General features: G+C 49.8%; 7 protein-coding genes across 7 annotated transcripts; 3 read left to right on the forward strand and 4 right to left on the reverse strand.

Annotated features, from left to right (window-relative positions):
• Positions 1–2,348: 2,348 nt before the first annotated feature.
• Positions 2,349–4,650, reverse strand: B0J16DRAFT_387430 (uncharacterized protein; the record flags this gene model as incomplete). The annotated part of the gene is made up of 3 exons (XM_046131676.1): positions 2,349–2,592; positions 2,645–4,372; positions 4,451–4,650. The coding sequence occupies 3 exons, from the start codon at positions 4,648–4,650 to the stop codon at positions 2,349–2,351; spliced, it is 2,172 nt and encodes a 723-aa protein (XP_045980174.1).
• A 2,737-nt stretch (positions 4,651–7,387) lies between these two features.
• B0J16DRAFT_173936 (P-loop containing nucleoside triphosphate hydrolase protein) lies at positions 7,388–10,050 on the reverse strand. The gene is made up of 2 exons (XM_046122453.1): positions 9,663–10,050; positions 7,388–9,611 (listed from the first exon to the last, which is right to left on the reverse strand). Exons 1-2 carry the CDS (start codon positions 9,882–9,884, stop codon positions 7,797–7,799), a joined length of 2,037 nt encoding a protein of 678 aa, XP_045980175.1. The 5' UTR covers positions 9,885–10,050; the 3' UTR covers positions 7,388–7,796.
• Positions 10,051–10,224: 174 nt separating this feature from the next.
• On the forward strand, positions 10,225–12,211 carry B0J16DRAFT_173898 (uncharacterized protein). Its single transcript, XM_046122452.1, has 4 exons — positions 10,225–10,385; positions 10,462–10,834; positions 10,888–11,400; positions 11,449–12,211. The coding sequence occupies exons 1-4, from the start codon at positions 10,365–10,367 to the stop codon at positions 11,838–11,840; spliced, it is 1,299 nt and encodes a 432-aa protein (XP_045980176.1). The 5' UTR covers positions 10,225–10,364; the 3' UTR covers positions 11,841–12,211.
• Positions 12,212–14,048: 1,837 nt separating this feature from the next.
• Positions 14,049–18,468, forward strand: B0J16DRAFT_347308 (uncharacterized protein). The gene is made up of 7 exons (XM_046128552.1): positions 14,049–14,450; positions 14,619–14,703; positions 15,139–15,261; positions 15,327–15,377; positions 15,440–16,232; positions 16,283–18,072; positions 18,132–18,468. Coding segments are annotated over exons 1-7 (3,027 nt in total). The 5' UTR covers positions 14,049–14,448; the 3' UTR covers positions 18,315–18,468.
• B0J16DRAFT_387434 (uncharacterized protein) lies at positions 18,468–19,241 on the reverse strand (the record flags this gene model as incomplete). The annotated part of the gene is made up of 2 exons (XM_046131677.1): positions 18,468–19,090; positions 19,142–19,241. The coding sequence occupies 2 exons, from the start codon at positions 19,239–19,241 to the stop codon at positions 18,468–18,470; spliced, it is 723 nt and encodes a 240-aa protein (XP_045980178.1).
• A 217-nt stretch (positions 19,242–19,458) lies between these two features.
• On the forward strand, positions 19,459–20,385 carry B0J16DRAFT_347317 (cytochrome oxidase complex assembly protein 1-domain-containing protein). The gene is made up of 2 exons (XM_046128553.1): positions 19,459–19,726; positions 19,783–20,385. The coding sequence occupies exons 1-2, from the start codon at positions 19,561–19,563 to the stop codon at positions 20,262–20,264; spliced, it is 648 nt and encodes a 215-aa protein (XP_045980179.1). The 5' UTR covers positions 19,459–19,560; the 3' UTR covers positions 20,265–20,385.
• Positions 20,386–21,667, reverse strand: B0J16DRAFT_347319 (translation protein). Its single transcript, XM_046128554.1, has one exon. It carries the CDS (start codon positions 21,458–21,460, stop codon positions 20,459–20,461), a length of 1,002 nt encoding a protein of 333 aa, XP_045980180.1. The 5' UTR covers positions 21,461–21,667; the 3' UTR covers positions 20,386–20,458.
• Positions 21,668–21,679: the final 12 nt, after the last annotated feature.

Genomic DNA, 21,679 nt, shown 5'->3' on the forward strand with positions numbered 1-21,679 from the left:
ACTAATAATCACAAGCTGAGACGAGTGTGGCACACGATGGTTAAAATCAGCATCGGGCCTTTCTTTGCCATTCAACACAGCCATTCGTACACATCCAAAAACCTAAGACTTTGACTTCTTCAGCCACGAACCGACAATTGGTTGTCCCAATTTGGTTGCTTCGGGGTCTTCTTGGCGTGGAGCCCCCCCAAGACGATACGAGGCAGGCTGTGGTTTCTTACTTGTCTGCTTTCTGACGCCCTCGGGACGATCAACGGAGCGACGCGACCAGAAACTCCGTTGGCCAAGAGCAGTTGTTATCCTGGGCATCTTGTCCTATGAAATTCAATCGAATTGCTATCATCGTGACTTTATTTTATTGACATTTCTTTTATCGCTAGAGTGACTGGAAAAGCAATTACCTAGTTATTAAACTTTACCCCAAAATCTCTCCCTTGCATTCCCCATAGAGACCATCACCACAGCCACATCATCAAAACACAACGATACCAAAAGATCATTAAAGACTGTCCTGTAACTTCAATTGTGAAGTACTATACCTATGGAAAACGTTCCTCTATGGACCCTCACCATCGTTGTTTCACCAAATGGGGTCAACACGTCATGGTGATGAAGCCAAGGAATAAATCCTTCAATGTAATCCGCCACCAGACTTCAGCTTGGAGGGAAAAGAGACCCTGTGATGATCATTAATTGTTGAATGCAGTACGGATATCCGTATATCACTCTTTTGCATATGAAAACACGAAAGGATCCATCCGAGGGATACTTTGTAGTGCCAATCAAACCCATCACTGAGGTGATTGGCATTCAATCTTTTCCATGGCGCGTCAGGAACCCTTTTAATTTAATTGATGCTGTAATGGAATGTCATTTTCCTGCACACATAAGGAGTAGTAGATCCATATCGCCTAGACTGTCCCATTGATCAACTGCCCTTGCTGAGTGCTTCAAGAACAACGTCAACTCACGTGCCCTCTGTCTTAACTGGGGGCATATATGTAATTTCGGTGACATACCCAAAAAGATAGATGAAAAGACCTGTCAATGCAACCCTGGCTTCAAGGCCCGGCACTCCACGTTTGTGTGGATGAAGAACCTCCATTCACGATTAAATTGCACTCTCGATTAAAAAGCTTGTTCATGAAAAGGAATGTTGGATCTGAGACGCAGAGGCCGTCTAGAATTGGGTATTTAAAGAGGCATACGAATGGTAAATGACACGATCCACTACGGCGAGGATCCCTATACTTGGTGACCCAGATTATTGGAAACTCGACAGCCAAAACATATCGCTTGGCAGCCTCGTCAAAGGGCTCATAGTCTTTGTTTATCGTCATTATAGGCTTTGTCTAATCAAACTAGAGCTGCGACAAATAGGCAGGGGTTTTCTGGTATTATTGAGACCTGATATCCGAAGTTACCATGAGCTTGATGTTTGCCACGGTATATGACCTGTACTATAGCGGAGGACCACCTACTGGATAGGTAGAGTGCAGGGTCTTCTTACGGAAACTCTCCCAAATATTTACAAAGATCAACTACAATGATCTCATCAGAAAAGAACGACAAATCCCAATCTTGAAATTTTCTTTTGTGCGCCTTGAATCCAGCTAGACTCGCTGTCAGCTCCACCTGAAGATGTTGGCCTTCCACTAAAGCACAGCAGAGACCAAAAATAGAATTTTGATCGCGTGTTGTCGTATCGGTTCAGGAACACGGCCTTGATTCGATGGAGGCCGCTGATCGCCAGTATCCACGATGCCCAAATCTATTATCAAACCTGCCAATCGTTCTGTGCCTTGCTTGTCTGACCTAGCAGAATGTCATCGCAGTTGACAGTGAATGCGGCGTAAATCTTGGGTGTTGCGATTATCGTATCAGCAATCCAAAATGACATTTAGGAATATTACGAATACATTCAAGATGACCACAGACAATATCAATGGGATGGTCTCCAAGGGACCAAATCACGCAGTAACTTTATCGGAGCGAAAGTGGTAGAAACAAGATGCCAATGTTGAAGTGATCAACGGCAGATCCAATTGACCTATGTACAACGGCTGGAAGTCGTCCAAGCCGCCAGTCGTCATCTAGTTTGTCGTGTGGTTATCCAAGACCTTCTATAATATGCAAGCCTGCAGGTTCCCAGTGAGAATAAGAATATCGCAAGACATCATGACCCTAAAATACGCCTGAGAAGAGAAAAATGTGCAAAGTGGACAAGACCCGCGCACGCTGTGAGTAATGAATGCCAGAAAAGACAACGCTAAGAAAACTTTTGACACATCTGTGATGTCCGAAAAGTCAGACTATACACAGCGGTGTTTGCGCTGCTTTTTATTTGATCAATGTCGGACTCCCCAAGATGGCTTCAGTGTATCTTGTAGCGCGTCTGCGGTGAAAACTTGGTCACCAGGAAGTCGGCTCACACGTCCAGCACCGTTACGGATGGCTCCGAGTTGGGCTTGAGACATGCCGCTGCGGTTACTCTTGATACTTCCAGCATCACTCATGTTGTCGGAATCCTTGAACTTTTTGGGAGGCGCAAAGTCGAGACCAGTGAAGGTGCCAGACTTACGGAGGAGATGACTGGAACAAGTTAATAACGAGGAATATAGCGATTTGATGCAACAAGACTTACGGGCTGGGGAGGGCAGCGAGCTCCTCAAAGGGCGAGACGAGGGTTTGAGCTGCAGGAACGGAAGGAGAGTAGGGGCGTCTCTCGCCGAAGGGGCTTTGAGAACGTCCAGCAGCTGTGTCTCGGATGTTGCTGGGAGGAGCGAAGTCGGCGGCGTTGATAAGGAAGGAGTTATCATCACGAAGCTTTGAAGGGGTTGGCAGAGTGGTCAGAGGGGCGGGAGGAGGCATCCTCTTCATGGGAGGTTGTCGCATCCTGGCGGAGGCGGAGGAGTCAGGTCGAGGGCCGAGGGCTGAGCCGGCGCGGGATCGACCTCCGGGACCGCTGTGGAAGCTCATGCCACCGATAGAGCCATTGGGACCGCGAGGGCGGGGTCCGGGGCGTCCAGGTCCAGGTCCAGGTCGGCGGCCGGCGGGAGGAGGTGTCATGGCACGGCGAGTAACGGGCTGGGCGTAGGGCATGACAAATGCGTTCGTCTCGGGGTCAAAGTAAGGGGCTGCGGCACCGCCCATGTAGCCCTGGTCATAGTCCTCGTAGTACTGAGGGCCACCAGCTCGACCTCCTTGGGGCATAGGAGGCATGGGAGGCATTGGTGGAGGGGCCTCCTCGCTCTCTCCAAAGTACTCCTTGTAGAAAGAACGGATACGGTTGGCGCGGTATTCAGGATCCTCAGACTCGTTGATATCATCCGGAGGCAGAGGGCGGAATCCAACTGAAAGTCGCTTGTTGTCTTGCTGGGGAACTCCTAGACCGTTGAACTGAGGCGTGTCTTCAACAAATGACCCTCGCTGCATAGTGCGACCACGAGCGTCATCGTCATGGTCCTCGTAGTAACTTGAGATATCAGCGGCGGGGGTGTAGTTGGAACCATCACTCTGTCGGTTGTGGGCGGGAGCAGATTTCGGAGCATCGGGGGAGGTAACGGTTGGGGACTTGGGCTGGGGAAGAGAGAAGTTCAAACCCAAACCAGTTGCCTCGTGCTCACGAGCAGGAGGCAGAGGGAAGTCGGTGGCAGGCTCCGATGAAAAGTTGGGCAACTCAAAGTCGGGAGTCTTGGATCTCGCGACAGGAGGTTGTTGAACAGAGGGGACATCACGCTTCTCATCAAAGTCGGAAACGGTTCCGATCTCAGGGACGATGGGAGCAGGGTGGAAGCCATCCTTGTCGGAATCGAAAGGTGACTTGGCTTGGTGAGCTGGCGCAGGCATCTTGGGAGTGCCGAAAGGATCGACTCTGGATTCAGTTGCTGAGACTGGCGTCTCGGGCAAAGAGTTCATGCGTGATGGAGGCATCTTGAGGCTTCCGGGTTTACCAGAGGTACGAGGACTGTTTAATTTAGTATTGCGCAAATTGGAATCCTTGGGATTGAAGGACCGCAGTGAGCCGGTCTCGCTTTGCGTAATGGCTGCAACATACTGGTATGGGTCCTGATTATCATTACCCAACGACTTAGCCAGAGAGTTGAGCGACTCGCGCGATTCCTGCAGGCCGGGAGGCAACAGGTAAGGCGATGAGAGGTTCATATCCATCGACAGCTGACTGGGTTTATGGGCGAGGGTCTTTTCACCCCCTCCCATAAAAATACTTCGGCGGGCAGACTTCTTTGCACCGCCATCATCCAGTCCGAAGTCGAGGCTCTTGTGAGGGTCGTGAGCATCCTCCATCAACTGCTTCTTCATATTCCTACGGTGGAGGTAGTACAAGAAGGCCGCGATGAGAACAATAGGAACACTAAACGAACCAAAGTCAGCAAACACGATCCGGTTGACAAACCAAAATCAGAAAAGCAGAGGCGCGGTTGAAGCATACATGATGGCGACTACGATGGGAATGATCAAGTTGGTTCCAGCGCTTGCAGCAGCGCAAGTGTTATCCTCCTTGCAGCTTTCCCTGGTGACTAGTCGACGGAAGATTGAGGACGAGGCTGTCTTTTCGGTGATCGAGGAAACATCTTGGTGCAGGTCGGCGCGAGCGCCAAGGCCGTGGCCTTGATAGTGAGCAAGCCCCATGGTGTTGTTGGCGGGCTACTGGCGCATACAATCCAAACAAATAACGATCGTCAAATTTGTCCTGCTTCCTCCAAAGAAAAGGTCGTGAGATGGCGTATAAGAATATTAAGAATTGTCGAAAATTAAAGTCCAAACACAACTTTCGCAACCATGGGGTGGACAAGGTTGGTAGACAGTTGGGTACAGGTCTATTATCGTCTCCACTGAACGTTGTTGATATGGCAGTCGAATGAATTTGAAGTTGAAATCGTTCGTCGAAGGATCGCGAGAAGCGTGCAAGTATATATTGAGCACTGGGGGATCGGGAAGAACGAAACTGAACAAATGCCAGAAGCCAGCGAGTGAGAGCTATTGAGCGATGGTGATGGTGATGGATGTTGTGAAAGAAGGTCGTGGTCACTAAAACAATAGACCAAACGAAACGAATGACTGAGCCTATAGGCTCTAGAATTAAGCAGTATAAAAAAAGAGTGGAAGCCCGCTGGCGTGCAGCTTTGGCAAAATGCAGAATGATGCTGTCGTCAACCGAAAAACAGTTGAAGAACAAAAGAAGGAAACGACGAATTGAGTGAGAGAAGGAGAGTAGTAGGTAAAGAGGACGGACGAGGAGGAGGTGGAGCTCGATGTGGGTGGAGCACTGCTACGGGAGAGGCACAGGAGTAGCTAGGAAGGAGTAAGGACTGGACTGGAAGCGAACCTACGGGCTACCTACTACCTACCTGCTAATCCACCAGAGACAACCCTGACAACCTGACAACGCAAAACCGCCTCAGAAGCTGGCTCGGGCTGCTGGGAACGTTATTCCCTTACTTTAGTGGCTGAAATTGCCCTGCTTCAGCGACATGGACTTTTCTCCCATCGTTTTTCTTACAGAAGCATAATGCCTGAGACTCTGATTCCCCGTCGGAGGGGCCGCCAACGCAGCAAGACAGGGGATAAAGGCCATTCATGGATCCCGTCCATCCCAGACAATGCGCCTGTGCTTTGGTCAAACTAACTGTTAAACGATATCCCAATCAGGGGAGCTCAGACGGAGCGAAATGGAGTGACACCAGGTCGAACTATCGGATTGGCCCTTGAACCCTGTTCTTTTCCAAACCCCTTCCAAGGTCTCCTCCAAGAGAGATTAAGGTGGACCTTTTCAACAGCTTTCTCATCCTACGGATCCATGGAGAGTTTGCAACGAGGGCCAGTCAAGGCTCAAATCGTCATGGAAGCCTTTATCCAGTTGCACAACGATTGATGGAAGCTTGATTGCGTTACCTTGCTCTGCTCAGGCCAGCTGTTGACCGCATTCTTGTAAAGCATCGCAGTCATCAAATACGATACTACAAATACCTCTGCGCTCAAACCTCTCTCGCAAGCCTTTCCGTCATTCGGTCCATCAACACCAACACACGATCCAAGATAAGAAAAGAAAAGAACCGTTTAATTTCCAAAAAAGACTCTCCTGCCTCGCCACCCCGTTAGCGCCCGCATAAAACCACCAGTCACATCAGCCATAGATGCCCAAAAGAAGCATTCAGAAGCCGCCTTTGGATGCACAACCAGGCACAATCTCGCACAAGGGACAAGCCAAGATGCACAATCGGCCTCTGACCAGTCAGATCACAAGAATGCATTAAGTTATGAGCGCTTCATGCAAGGCACGAGTCCAGGGTTGAGACTAACCCCGGCAATCATGTGGAACCGGCGATCCAGGAACAGGCTTTGAGCCAACGGATGCCGTGGAACTGGTCTGCTTGGACAGCACCAAGCCCTGAAAAGGAAAGTAAATAAAGGGGGAGAAGCCTCTATCCCCGCCTGTCCGCAGCACAGTGGCGTCAGGGGCGCTTACTAGTCTAGTCAAGCAAGTCAAGTCCTGAGGTGGCTGCTGTAGGAACATGCAGCTCTATTGTAGTATGGCCTATTGAAGGTCTTTTGGACGAACTCGTCTCAGCAACTGAGACTTTCAATACAGTATCCGCTACAAATGACCGAAGACGTCCTACAGTCTCATGTCACCAGGGAACTAGGTGAGGCTGGATAAGACATTGCATCCGAAAGCGACAAATATTTCACGAAAACACAGTCGATGCCTATGTCAATCACACTGTCGGTTTCCCGGTTTCAACCCCTTGCCGACCAACCAACCTAGCCTCTCTGGTGGCTGCTTAGAGATCGTCAACTCTCTCATATCAAGCTGCAAATCGCTAGTTATTTAAAGGCTGAATCGTTCCGACAGCATGTTCTTGCATTAGATTCTTGGCTTACCGTGGGTCATAATTTCAGAGATTGCCCACAATGCGTTGTTTAATGCAATGCGATTTTGTGCAGTTTCCTCACTTCCGTGCGTTTTTTCTGCTTACTACTATACTAGTACTGTAGTTATATCGCTTGCCTACGTACGCACATGCTTACAGACCGAGAAAATCTTGATCAGAGCCCAAATTACAGAAACTAGCGATTATAAGAGACGTCAATATGGAGCCTGTAATTTGAACCGATGGCCTAGGCCTCGAGCCGCAGTCGCGGCATATTTTACAGATCCGCCGGGGAAACCGGATGCTTATTTTGGTCTCAGATATGACAAACTCCCTGGTGTTTTTGAGACGAAGCCATCGCCATTGTGACCTTGCTTTGGTCGCTCTTGAACCCATAAGGTTGTTTGAAGCTTGTTTTGCTTCTTTGGCGAGATTCTTCCGTTCAATTGCTATTACGTGAACGTTAATATTGAGTTTCGTCTGATGGCGGTCAGTGATAAATTAATTATCTGACAGGATGACCAACAGCTAGGACCTACTCAACTACCATGGATGTCCCTAGAAATATCTCATAACGAGATCAAAGAAGTCCCTTGAAAGAGCCAAGAATCGGTCCTGTCATGCTATATCTCTTTAATAAATCAAGCAATCGATCTTTTATGTCGCCTGTGGGGAAATGGCGAAATGCCTCACACCGTAACTGGCATTGCTATCCTTGATGCCGAAGCTTTGAAACCGCCATTCATCTGCCAACCTAGCTATTTCTGTTAGACTGCTATACCAAAGTACCACCTTAGGTCCTAAGGTAGCTACTGCTTTTCGTGGTCCAACTAGTTTCCCGTCCTGGCCTGTCTGGCAGTTTCATATGTCAACGGCCCCATCTCCTTTTGTATCCCTCTCTTCTCATCCCCGCCGATCGGTCGTGATCTGGTAGAACTCTGGTGCATACTCCAGGAGCCAAGTTTTCTCAATCTTGGTGACATCCCTGATGAATATCTTGCTACCAGTTTCCATCGCTTCGTGAAAGATCACCCAATCCGCCTTGCGGTTAAACATCAGTGAAGTCGGATGCGCGTGAAGAGTCATGTTACCCTCCACATTGCGAAACGTCCCGTCTGGCTGCATCCTTGCCGCATGGGCAAAATAACCCGATGTAAGACAACGGCGGATCTGTTCTGCTTTTTTGGCGTTATCTTCCGATGACGCTTGGCCGGCGAGAGTTTCATCTACATTAATACTGAATCGTTCAAGATACCGCTTGAGTTGCGCTCGAATGCTGACTGCTCGACTCATCGACTTGAAGTTAAGGTTGTTTTCATGGCAGAACTTTGCTTCTTTTCGACCCTTGGAGACAAAAGCTTGGTAGGCGTTCAGAAGCGTGAGATGGTCGCCCTCGTCTACGGCAAATTTTCTGCGTGATGTTTCCATTTTCTTTCTCTCGCCCTCATGAGAAAACCACACACTGCCTCCAAGACTTGTCATGGCAGCAATAGTCAGCATTTCACTAAGACATCCAAATGATGGTGCTGCCAGTAGTGTTTTGGCCATCATCGGCTCAACTGCCAGCTCAGCCATCCTGGAACCCATAGGTCGAGTGAGTTTGGCATATTCGTCCAAAGCTCCCAGGGCATATAGCAACTCAAGGGCCTTGGCCATGAGTTCAGACGGCGGTGGGGAGAGGAAGTCGAACCGCACAATGTTATCTATTCCCAAAGCCTTGAGTTGTAGAATGACCGGTGCTAAGTTCGACCGTTGTAGCTCAGGAATATTCGCATCTTGTAGTGATTGATAGCTCTGCTCAGTGTACAGTCGGAAGCATTTTCCAGGCTTTGTTCGGCCAGCTCGTCCGGCACGTTGGGATGCAGCTGCCTTGGAAACCGGTGTGGCAGTAAGTGACTCTATGCCTGTTCTTGGATCATATGCCCTCAGCTTCACAAAGCCGCAGTCAACTACAAAGACGATACCATCGATTGTCACCGATGCTTCTGCAATGTTTGTTGAGAACACAACCTTCCGCGTACCCTCGGGCGGCTTGTCAAACACGTACATCTGTTGTTCTGTTGACAAGCCAGCATACAATGGCAACGGCATCAACGGGCCATGTTTGGAACCGAGGTCCATCATCCGCTCACTGACTTCTTGTATTGCATTGTCAATCTCCTCTCGACCAGTAAGAAAGACCAGGATATCTCCTTCGCCCTCTTGGCTGTGTATGTCGAAAACGACATCGATCGCCTTCTCAACATAGTTCTCTGCTGGTGACTCCAGATATAGTATATCTATGGGGTATGTCCTGCCTTCGAGACTCGCAATGGCCCCAATCTCATCTTGCTTGTCATTTCCGTCTTTCTTAGTGTTGGTTTGATCATCAGTGCTCCTCGTGAAAAATTCCAGGAACTCTTTTGCCTGTAAGGTCGCACTGCTGATGATGATACGCAACTCGGGTCGCTTCCGGCGAATCTTTTTGAGAAGTCCTAGTAAGACGTCGGTACTGATAGACCTCTCATGTGCCTCATCCACCATGATAACAGAGTAACGTGTCAACAATGGGTCAACGAGAGCCTCTCTGATGAGGAGACCGTCTGTGAGAAATTTTATCTTTGTTGAGGCCGAAGTTACATCTTCAAATCGTATTGAGTATCCAACCTCTTTGCCTAGCTCACAGCCAACCTCTTCAGCAACACGCACAGCAACTGTTGTTGCTGCGACACGACGGGGCTAGTTGATGTCAGTAACTTTATGAATATGAACGCCTCTTCAAGTACTGACCTGAGTGACACCGATGATTTTTCCATCTGAGCACCATCCTGCTTGATCCAAAAATTGCGGGATTTGTGTCGTTTTCCCTGAGCCTGTTTGGCCTATAATAATGGTGACCGGGTGTTTCTCGATGACATATAAGAGGCTATCGCGATGTTTCGCGATAGGTAGCAAAGCTGCTGGCTTGTGCAAAGCGGGAATGAAGGAAGCGTCCAAGTCTAAATCTGCCATCTTGACGCAATCAGATTGTTCGGGTCGCAGAACCTGGAGTAACAGAAAGTTGGAGATATTTAACCAGAGTCAACTGCTTCTCGCTCTCGCTCTCCTCACCGAAGTTTGTTTTCTAACTTACTTTACGACCCTTTGGGGTGAAGCACCGAGGTTCACAATTCAACCTCGAAGAAGATCCATTGCATTAAAGTTACCCTAGACCCGAGACGAGCTTCGTTACAAGTGTGGCATCCAATCAAAGAGATGCGTTGCATAAGGGTGCATTGTGGCGAGTGGGTCAACGTCATCAGCTTCGTCTAGGCTAATTGACCCCTCGCGCCTCACTCGACATTAGTATCACGAGCAAGGCCAGGCTGAAGCGAAATCCCTAATTTCCCTTGACATTGCCCATATTTTAACAAACCTCAATCAAATTTCGTCTATACAATCGTGAGATTCTCAGACTGAACACAAACCGTATCAAAGAGAAGTGCGATCACGATGTCAGCCCCCGGACAAACGGTACAGTACTCCTATCGCGAACTGCTTAGTATAGCTGCGACTAGATCATGGGTGCTAATATCCCCTTTCCATGAAGAACAACACCAGCACCGAGAGTGGTCCTGAGTCGCCCACTACGGTCCGACCCCTTGATCTTGACGACGATGATGTTCAGGAATCAGGCATTTTAGGAGGCGATGATGGCACTACCACAACCACAACCGCTGCTGCTGCTGCGACAAACACCTCGCAGACTCAGGCTCCTGCTCAAGCTCAAGCTCCTGCCCAGGCACAGGCGCAGACTCCGACGAACGAGACGGCACCCCCTCAACCTCCACGACCTGTCTCCGAGACCCAACAGAATGAGACTATGCTCAAGGAAGCTTTCCCCAGCGTAGAGATGAGCGTTATCAAGGCTGTGCTGAGGGCTAGTGGTGGTCGCGTTGAGCCAGCATTTAACGCTTTGTTGGGTTTGTTTCAAGAAAAAACCCTATGAAGACACGACATACTAACATGCGCACAGAGATGACTGACCCCGATGCTGCTCAAAACGAACCCGCCGATGTCCCACCTCCTCAACCCCCTAGGCCCCAGAACCGATCTCAGATGTCGCAAATGGAGGCGGATGAGCTATATGCGCGCCAGCTTGCGGAACACTACGATAATGTTGGTGCTTACGAGAACCGAACTGCCAACCGCGGAGGCAACGATGGCCGACAAAGGCAAGGTCAACAAGGCCCAGAATGGGGTGACGATCGCGAGCACAGCTTTATCGACGACGATCTCCCTGTCATCCGCGAGAACCTTCGAAAGGGGTTCTTTGAAACACAGGAGAAGGTCAATGGATGGATTACGAATTTGAAGAAGAAGATCGAGGAGAATTTCGATGAGAGCGAAGAGCAGAACCAACGACAAGGACAACCCTTCCGCCGTCCTGGAGAATCTAGCCGCCGCAGCGGTGACTATGACCGCTATGATGCGGACCCTCAAGTGCTTAGCGATGACTTCGCTGGCATGAAGTTCTCGTCCGATGGAAGTAAGTATCACCAACATAATATGCCAAGGCAAGTGTTGACAATTTCAGCTCCGATGAACCGTCCGATGGCCAACACTGGCATGTACAAGCCCCCGCCTCCATCAACTTCGCCCAAGCCCAGCAATGGCCGACGAGTTGGCTTCAAAGAGGAGACGGAAGAGATCAACATGTACGACTCATCACCACGAGTACCCCCCAAGGATGCGGCTCCTGCCAGTGGCACAAGAGGAAGCAAGTGGCAGCCTATGTCAGCTGTTGAACCTAGCCCCATTGTAGAGAATGACCCATTTAGTTTGGGAGACAGTGAAGATGAGAGGGAGACGCATCAGAAGCCCAAGGATGATAAGACTGACGACAGCGAGCGCCTCAAGAAGGCTACCGCAGAAGCCATGGCTGATAGTCTAAGCGAGTCAAAAGAGACTGAGGCAAAGAAGAACTAGATAGATGGCATGGAATACCCATACGGTCATTATTTGATCCCTTAAAGGGACAGGGCGTTCGGGCATAATCGAGAGTTAAGGGCAACCAAGTTGGAAAGTTTGGTACTATCTTGGCCGGATGGCCAACGTGGGTTGTCTGGTTCTGGGCGCACCGCAGTTGACAGCTCTGTAGGTAGCATAGTATTAGCCTTTCTTTTGGTATTTTGAGCATGATATCCTGCTCTTGCATTCGTGATTTTCGTGTTACGAGTTGTGACAAACCCCACGATATTGATCAAATGAAGCTGCTTGGCCCGCAGAGGAACAAGACCTAGGTCTTTGGTAACGCTCGAAAGGGTGATTCCACCCGATCAGCCGGTATTGATGTTGATTACCTGGCACGAACCAAGCCTGAAAGATGTCATTACTCAAGAGCGAAGAGATCAAAGACACCTTGAGTCGTGCAAGTGGTCCCAATGGAACTGAACGGGAAACAATGATGTAATTAGACAACAACAGGGCTAAGAAGTTCACGACAAAAAGGCTGAGATCAAAGACCAACCGCAGGGTTTAGTTCACGGGATGCGCCGAGATCCTCTTAAGCCCCCTTGTTCATGACGTTTCCTTTCGGGTTTATCACTGGAAACACATCAAGTAATTGGATTTGACGATAAGTTGGGCGACGCCGCGCGGAGAAACACCAAAGAGGCTCCGTTGCGATGCATCCACAGTCGATAGCTAAATGGAGATACAGTAGTATCGCATGCCCCGGAGTTGTAAGCCGGACCTGTCCCTCGAGCACGGGGTTGAATACGGGACAGCTATTGGATGCGCGGATCGTGCAACCACCGGGTCGAGATTAGCGGATGCACGTTCGGCTGTCTTATGCTTGCTAAAAGCATATCTTCCGAGTAGCGTTATGGTGGGAGGTTCTGTTAGGGAACTAGCTGGATGAGAAGACGCCAGTTCGAACCTCTAAAACGCCCCGCCTAGCTCGCGACATCGTGGGACCATGAAGGTCACAGTGAGAGGCCATGATCAAGTCGATTCCCTCAAGAAAGAGGAGAAAGAGGAGGTAAAAAAAAAAGGGGACAATCCATATTACCAGGTCATTTACCGCTTAGATTCTATATGTGAATTGGGATACCTAGTCTAAGTGTAGTCATCGTGAGCTTGAATTATCATTGGCCGTCCCCGCTTCTTTCTGACTGCCATTTGCAGTTGACCGTCTCGTTAGATGGAAAGAGCGAGCCACTGGGCTGAGTTTGTGAGCGTCAAAGTGGACGTCCACCGTACCTACCTAACGTTACCTGCTAAGGTCCCCTAGTAGACAGAGGGGCACGTCGAGTTTTTGGCTCCCGTCACGATCTTTTGTCATAATTAAAAATTCCCCGACCTTGGCTTTGTTTTGTATTCTTAAGAAGATTACCTATCTACCAGCTATAATTGCTGCAAAGTTCTGTGCTGACTGAGAAGGGATCGTTGCTGCTGAAAAACACTGTTACCGTTTTCGACAGCGCCTCCAGATCCACGTCACGTCAAATCAGCTCAACACAATCTGAGCAGCCTCATCTCATCTCAGTTCAGTTTACTCAGACTCGGCCAATTCAACCTTGAAACTCGACGACGGTCTTTACAGGCCTGGACTCCTTACTTGGACGGCGAATCTCGATCAAAGAGGGGATTGTCTAGTATTTGGTCTTATATTATCGGTCTGTGCTTTATAGCACTTTGACTGTCTGAGAGTGTTGAATAGCAAGAGCCTCGGCTTTTTTGGTGAGTGATGCTTCTCAATCAATATCCAATCGAATCCATCCAATTCCTCCCCTCGCCCTCATAAATCTACACTGGACCCTTACCCGAGCATACATAACTGCCTGCATTTGGATGCCATACGTCAAGTCAAGAGCATACTATTGGAGAGTCTTCTCTTGTCGCCGGCCGTTGAGACCTCACGCCCTTGAGCCTAGAGCATTGAAGTTGGATACAATACCCCCCCACGTGCCCTCAAGGAGTCGATCTCGAAGGTCGTCTTTCCAAGGGAACCGTGCTGTCGGGTGACGGGTTAAGCAGCAAGACCCTGAGAAACCGGGTGTTTATCGTGTCACTTTTTACATCACGAGCTTGTTCCAGAGAGGAAAAGAGAAGTGGAATTGCTTGGAAGCAAGTGGTGGTGGTTGCTGTGAAGCAGAGGATGCACGCATCCACAGGGTCTCAACTCACACTTGACCACTACTCCACCTGGCCTCGATCAAACCTGGCTCTTCGTCTCGGACTGAGCTGATTTTGTTCTGACTTGGCTTCTCTGTTTACTGATCTTATGGAGCTGCCTTGAGACCCATTCCTTGCTTTGCTTTGCTTCCTTTCCTGGGTCATGTCTCCGCTGTTGGATTCTATAACGCTACCTACCTATCTTCTCCCTCAACACTGTTGCACACACGCACAAAAGACACAAAGATACCACACAAGCGCTGTAACTGACACTGAGACTCGCATATTTTCAGCCACACATACTCGATCATCTCCCTTTCAAACAGGGAACTGGCAGTAACCATCTTTCCTACTTACTCACTCCTTGTCTGCTGTTCTATAAGTCGCCAAGAGCCCCCGAGGGCGCCCACGCCGCAAGATGTAAGATACACACGTCCCTCACTTTTCCTATGTCAAGAGTTCCCCGACTACGCGGAGGTCTAGCAACTTGAGAATCCACTCTTGGCTGGAAGCTCGTCGCAGAACAAAGGCTACTCTGAGGTCATAGCAAGCACTCTGAGACCACAGCTTACTCACGTTCTCTTCTAGGAAGTTTGGCAAGCAGATCCAGAAACGCCAACTCGAGGTACCCGAATATGCTGCCAGCTTTGTCAACTACAAGGCCCTGAAAAAGGTATGCCCATGTCATTCCCGCCCCCGGCGACCTTTCCTTTCCCGCCACCGAGAGCCCCGTCTTCCATCTACCGTCTCCGCTATCATCCCATAGCGCCCGGTCCACTGCATCACTTTTCTGTTTCCCAGGCGTTCGGTCTGCATTGCATTGTTCAGCTTGGGCTGTCAAAATTGTTTCTTTCTCTGTCTCCATGCCTGCCCTTACCATGCCCACCTGCCGTTCTGGGCCCAACTTCCCCGACTCTCTGCCCTGCTAGTTACGAATGCCGGTCCTGTCGCGGCAAGAAGCATCACGCTGTGTGTAACAGTGGCTGATGAGAAGCAATTCCTTGATTGTCCATTCGTCCTGCTGTTCTCAAGCACGTTCCTTCGATCGCTGCCAACTTCTGACCTGACCAATACTTGGTTGAACTTCCACTGACACACTGCTGTGTAGCTCATCAAGAAGCTGTCCGCGACCCCTACCCTAACATCACAAAATGATGTTCTCCGCTCAGCCACCCCCGTAGACTCCCAGGCCGCTCTTCAAGCCAACAAGGCGACCTTTTTCTTCCAACTGGTAAGTAGCTTTGGTGTTACGCTTCCGCCATGAACATCCCGGTATGGCTGCTAAACAACGAACAGGAACGGGAACTCGACAAGGTCAACGCCTTCTACCTGCAGAAAGAGGCCGAGGTTCGTCACACGTCCGATTCAAAGCCCTACCGTTATCGCTACCACCATCTGACACACAGTAGCTCAAGATTCGTCTCAAGACACTCCTAGACAAGAAGAAGGTGCTACAGTCTCGTCAAGGCATCTCTCGGCGCTCTGCCAAGTTCACCACCCTCGAGGAAGGCTTCCAACAGTTTGCTACAGACTTGAACAAACTCCAACAGTTTGTTGAGATCAATGGCACTGCGTTTTCCAAGATCCTGAAGAAGTGGGACAAGACTTCCAAATCCAAGACTAAGGAACTTTACCTCTCAAGGGCGGTCGAGGTTCAACCTTTCTTCAATGCAACAGTCATCAGCGAATTGTCTGACCAAGCCACTACGAGCCTGCAAGAACTCGGTGCTTGGTCAGATGGTATTCAGGTCAACTTCCAATCTGGGCACGTTGTAACATCGCAGCACTTCGTTGGTACCGATGAGGGGGATGCCGATACCTTGCTGCTCGACACTGTCATCACGGGAAACCTCGAATCGTTGAAGGACCTTCTTTTGCGGATGCGTTCTGCCAACGATGCTGGGGATGGTGATAGTTCTTTGATGGAAAGGGTCACACGCACCTTTTTGGCAGCTATCTCCGAAGCCCCGCAAGAGTCTCTGCGAGTTTTACTTGACACAGGCCTTGTTGACCTCCACTCATACGACGACATCAATGAAAGAAACTGTCTGCACCAAGCCGCCATCTATGGAAAGCAATATGTCTTGGAATGGGGCTTGTCGGTCAACGTCGTCGTGGACAGGACAGATGTCTACGGTCGGGTTCCTCTGCACTATGCTAGTCTGCACGGACGATTGGAAATGTTGAAGTTTCTTCTTGACGGCAAGTTGGAGCAGAGTAACCACTCATTGACTTTACTGACAGCAATTTAGCAAATCAAAAGACGATCGACCTTACGGACCACGATAACTTCACCCCCTTAATCCATTCCATCATCCACGGCCATCTCGATTGTATCGAACTTCTCCTCGCCAGATCCGCACGTATCGACCCGGTTTCTGAAGCGGACCATGTGCCTCTAAACCTTGCATGCGAACATGGTTCAGTTGCTGTTGTCGAGATGCTCCTGAAGCACGGGGCCAAGATTTTGCCCGATGCTGAAGGACTATACCCTCAGCATCTTGTAGCAAGAGCAGGTCAAACATCAGAGCTGCTGCTTCTACTAAAACAGTTTGGCGCTGACCTAGACCAAATCGACAAGCTCTATGGATGGACACCTCTAGTTCATTCCGCAAGCGAAGGCAACGTCGACTGCCTCCAGGCACTACTCAAGGTTGGGGTCGACGCTAGCATTGTGGATGAAAAGGATCTTCCTGCGATGTACTATGCGGCTTGGGAGGGGCATCTTGCATGTATGAAGTTGCTGACCCCCTTTAACACACGACCTCGAGCCAGCCCCTTTATGGTGCAGCCTGCCCTGGGCCCTATGGATTCAAGCACTGCACCATTGCCCATGTCGCTTGACCCCGATGCGATCCCCGAGCTCGAGCTTCCTCCTCCAATCATACCATTACGCAGGTATGGCCACAATTTCCTCGATACCAAGACGGTCGTTCAAATCTCGTTTGGAGATGTGGACGAGCAACCTCTTGTTTTCTTCCAGGATGGCAAGTACCCTGCTGCTCGCCTTACCATTTCTTCCAAAGTTTCGGATCTCATACCTAAGAACATCATCCTACCTTTCCAAGAAGATACACGTATCGTTTCCTTCCAGGTCGACAACTTGGATACTTTCAGTTTGGACATTGACGTATTCCCCACCTATGGTGCGAAGGTGATTGCCAAGACAGTTGCTTTGTCAAGCATTTTCAAAGGACTTCAAGGCACCTCGGTGTGCTGCCTACCTCTTTTTGATCCTCGCCTTCGCGCCATTGGGCAAATCAGCTTCACTGTCCAGGTTATCAAGCCGTTCCAGGGCAAACCCCTGGAGATCACCGACTTTGAGACTTACTGGAAAGCAACAAGTCAATTTAACCAACCGACAAGCGCCATCGTCACCGGCTCAAGCCTTTCTGGAGACTATGTACGACTCTTTGTTCAATACACGAGTGACGGGGTTCCTGTGCTCTGGCCTCGATGGACAATAACATGTGCTGGTCTTGATATTCCTGTCTGTCGACTGACACTGGAGCAATTCGGGTCTATGACTATCAGAAGCAATAGCCGAACAGATCTCCCCAGTTTGATCAACAAATCAAGTGAGAGCATTGCTGAGGTCTACCATATTCTTGCCACTGCTGGCGTGACCCTGCAAGAAGCACTCGCACTTCTCAACCCTGGTATGCATGTTAACCTCCAGGTTTTGTATCCTACACCGGAAGAAGAAAAGGCTTTCTCTTTGGGCCCTGCATTGGACGTCAACGTCTTCGTCGATTCCATCCTCAACATTGTATTTGAGCATGCTCGTACACAACGTGCGCAGTCCCCTGACGTTGTGCGATCGATTGTTTTTAGCAGTTATAGCCCTCGACTATGTACCGCGTTGAACTGGAAACAGCCTAACTTCCCCGTCTTTCTATGTAACGATCTCGGACGGGAGGAGTCCTCAGGAGTCAACGATGCAGCCTTGAGCAGTGGAAGACGAAGCGCTTCTATCAAGGAGGTCGTGAGAATTGCCCAGAGCAATAACTTCATGGGATTAATATGCTATTCCCCACTATTGGTATGTAGAAGACCGTTAAATCCTTGCTTGATATTTGAGCCGATGCTGACCAACAATAGGATATGGTGCCGGCCCTTGTGGATGCTATCAAGTCTCATGGACTAGCATTGGTGACAGATAAGTCGTCCGACTCACCTAACGCGAGCCCTATGACAGACCCTTTCCCACGGCCGCCTAAGGGTGTTGATGGAGTTTTGAAGAGCCATGGCATTCTGCGTTTCAATGATTCGATAGACATGTAGATGGGTTTATAATGAGACATGCCCGCGTAACGACTGCAATGGCCCGGTTTGAATAGAAAAGAAGAAACAAAGTCAAGGATTGCATTGATTAGATAGATCTACTCTGGTAGCTATGTATTTGCGTCTTCCAGCGAGTATAATAATAAAAGAGCGTTAAGCGCCCTTGTAGTCATATTTGAGCGACGATAACTCCTTCTCAGGGTCGACACTGCCCATAACCATCTTTGAAACCAGAATAATCGCATAAACTACTAATGGCAAGTACCCCATTCCAGGCCAAACAGCTTCAGTTTTTGTTCTGCCAATTGCCCAAGCCATCAAAATCAAAACAACACCCAGACCTAGGTTCAGAAAAGGTAGATAAGTTTCGAGGGGCGACCGCGTTTCGATGTAGCTGAAAGAACTTCTGCGCTGTCGCGGTCGCCCACGAGGCGCATAATGCACATCGTCTGTCTCATCCCCATCGTCGTCGTCGAAGACACCTGAAGAGTCCCTCGTCGACAGTGACGGTGGGCGCGTGGGTCGCGGCGTCTTGGGCCGTGCCCAGTTGTCGAGGAAAGGAATTCCTGAAGACGCGGGCGGTTGATGGTGTAGTAAGTATGCCGTTGAACATAGAGACGTTAAGCTGAGTAGAGCAAGAAGTGCCGTAGAGGGGTTTATGAGGGCTGGGAGGTAGGGGATAGTTGCGAGAAGGGGGATGGCCAGGAGGAAGCGACGGAACTGGACATCACGGGCAGCATTCTCAGCAGCCAGCTGGTTGATATAGTCTTCTTGTTCTGGAGACCATGTTAGGTTCTCTTCAGTTCATTTATGGCTTAGCGACATACCTTCTTCATCCAGAGCCTCTGGCTGTGAGTCGGTTGAGTCCTCCTCGGGGTAATGAAATGTACGCCTCAAACGGGCAGTTGTACCCTGGTAATTCGGCATGGTGGTAGCTGAGACTATAAGGCGCCTCACACAGCCATATAAAAATAATTTGATAGGTGAGAAATTGAGGTGCCGTCGACACGACATAGGTTGTGATGTAAGACGTCGTCGTCACAAGGACACAAAGTCCACGGGTTCAAAGTGAGGCTCAGTCTTATGACGCCACAAAACGACCTTGCCCCACCTTCTCCCTTGAGAACGTCGGTCGGCGACCGGCAGCAAAATTCGGCCGATGCCAATTCATTCGAGTTGAGCCTCAGCTGATTAACTACCATAACGATTGATTGATCACCAGAAATCAGTCCACAGCCAAATCAACATGTCGCAACAACTAGCGCTGCCTCGGATCTTCCGAAGGAGACTTGCGGCTGCTCTCAAGACCAGGACTGTCACATTGAGACCTGCTCAGAGGAGATGGTTAACTCCCGCGCCCAAGCCTGGCGATGGGCCCATGATGTCGAGGAGGGCGGATAGAGAGCTTCCAGGTACGGACAATTGATGGATCAATGAATTAATAACTTGTACTGATTAAATCTGGTAGATATTGCTGATGTGACATTCCGCTGGCGCCGCACATTCCCCATCTTCCTCCTCATTGTGGCCGCTTCGTCCGTTGCCATCTTCAACTACCAAAAGATGTCATCACCGGTTGTCTCTTCGACACTCTATGCCCTACGGACCAACCCCGAAGCCCGTGCTCTTCTCGGAGACGAGATCTACTTCCGACACCAGATTCCTTGGATCCATGGAGAGATGAATCAATTGCACGGTCGCATTGATATCTGGTTCTCTGTGCGTGGCACAAAGGGCGAAGGTGTTATGCGCTTCGCTAGCAACAGACCTACCAGCAAGGGTTTCTTCTCTACTACAGAGTGGAGTCTCACCATGGAGGACGGCACAAGGCTGGATCTTCTGGATAACGGCGATCCTTTCAAGGCGCTTATTGGTGGTGGAGAGGACTTGCCTCCGCTGGAGGAGGATGCTCCTACAAGAGGATTCCGAAAGCAAGTCGAGTACAAGTGAAGCATGGTGGAGATCAAAAAAATATTACGGGAAGAGAGCATTATTGTAAAAGTAAATTTGATAACCCTGGGTACTCCGGTTGTAGTCGAATCTGTACAGTAGTAGATGGTGTGTGTATAATACAAAAAACCCGCTTATGATCTCTCCCCTTTTTCATACGTAGTACAAAACGTCTCATACATTCCTTAGTACAATCATTGGTCTCTTAGCTGTGCTTCTTCTCTCTCGTTCTTCAATTGGAGATGCTTCTCCCGTGCTGCCTGGAGCTTCGCCTCGTGGTCAGGGTTTCGCTCATGTAAGGTCTTGAGAGCAGCCTCACGATGAGGTTGAGGAGGGGCCTTTCGCTTCTTAGCGTCCTGGAGACGGACGACACGACCCTTAGGACCAGCAATGGGACCGCCAACCAACACAATTCCCAATTCGTTATCCACCATCATGACCTTGAGGTTCTGTACTGTCACGAACTCGTTACCCATGCGACCAGGCATCTTCTTGCCTGGCATGACTCGACTACCACTGCCCTGCGAGGGACCTGTTGTACCGATCGTTCGGTGGTTCTTGGAGTTACCGTGGGAAGCTTCCTGACCGGAGAAGCCGTGGCGCTTCATACCACCAGCGAAACCCATACCTCGTGATCGGCCCTTAACATCGACGTACTGGCCCTTCTTGAACCAATCGGGAAGAATTTGAACACCAACGGGTAGAAGACCATCTTGGTTTTTGACCTTGAATTCAGCGAGATCAGCCTTGGGTGCAATGCCCTTGGCCTCGTAGTAACCCAGCTGCGGGCTGGTAACGTTTCGTCCATCACGAGAACCTGCACCAATCTGCACAGCCCAGTATCCGTTCTTCTCCCGAGTCTTGTTGGCGACGACTTGAACCTGATCGAGCTGCAGCACTGTGCAAGGCACACGGGTCTTTCCAACAAACATGCTTGTCATGCCCTTCTTCACAGCGAGGACGCCAGATCGTAGAGGTGTAGTGTTTTCTCTTCGCTTAAGAGCAGCAGCGGGACCAGTCGTAAGAGCAGGAAGACCGGAAGAAGGCTGGTTGAATCGCTTGTGCTTGTTGCGAGGAGGGGCCGTGGACCATCCATTCTTTACACCACGGGTTGCTGTGAGCGGGAGGAGGAGAGGGCGGGCGGCCACGGCGCATGGCCGGGGAAGAGCCAATCGAATTGGCAGTCGGAGAGGCATTTTTTCTGGCGGCGAGGTCGACGAGGGTCGAAAGGGGAATTGATGCCGCCGTGGGTTACGAATTGAGGTGGCCGATCGGATGGCTTTGGATCGGTTGATAGTGGTGAAATATTTTGGGCGAGGTTGAGATACCGGAGATCTTTTGCAAGGCCCGGAGAATTCCCGGCTAGCACCGTTGAGCACTATAATGTAGTGGATGAGAACGACAACTCCAAGAAG

This window comes from Fusarium flagelliforme (genome assembly GCF_020744385.1).
Source record: "Fusarium flagelliforme strain FIESC 12 MPI-CAGE-AA-0113 chromosome Unknown B0J16scaffold_6, whole genome shotgun sequence".
In the NCBI taxonomy this organism is placed as follows: domain Eukaryota; kingdom Fungi; phylum Ascomycota; class Sordariomycetes; order Hypocreales; family Nectriaceae; genus Fusarium; species Fusarium flagelliforme.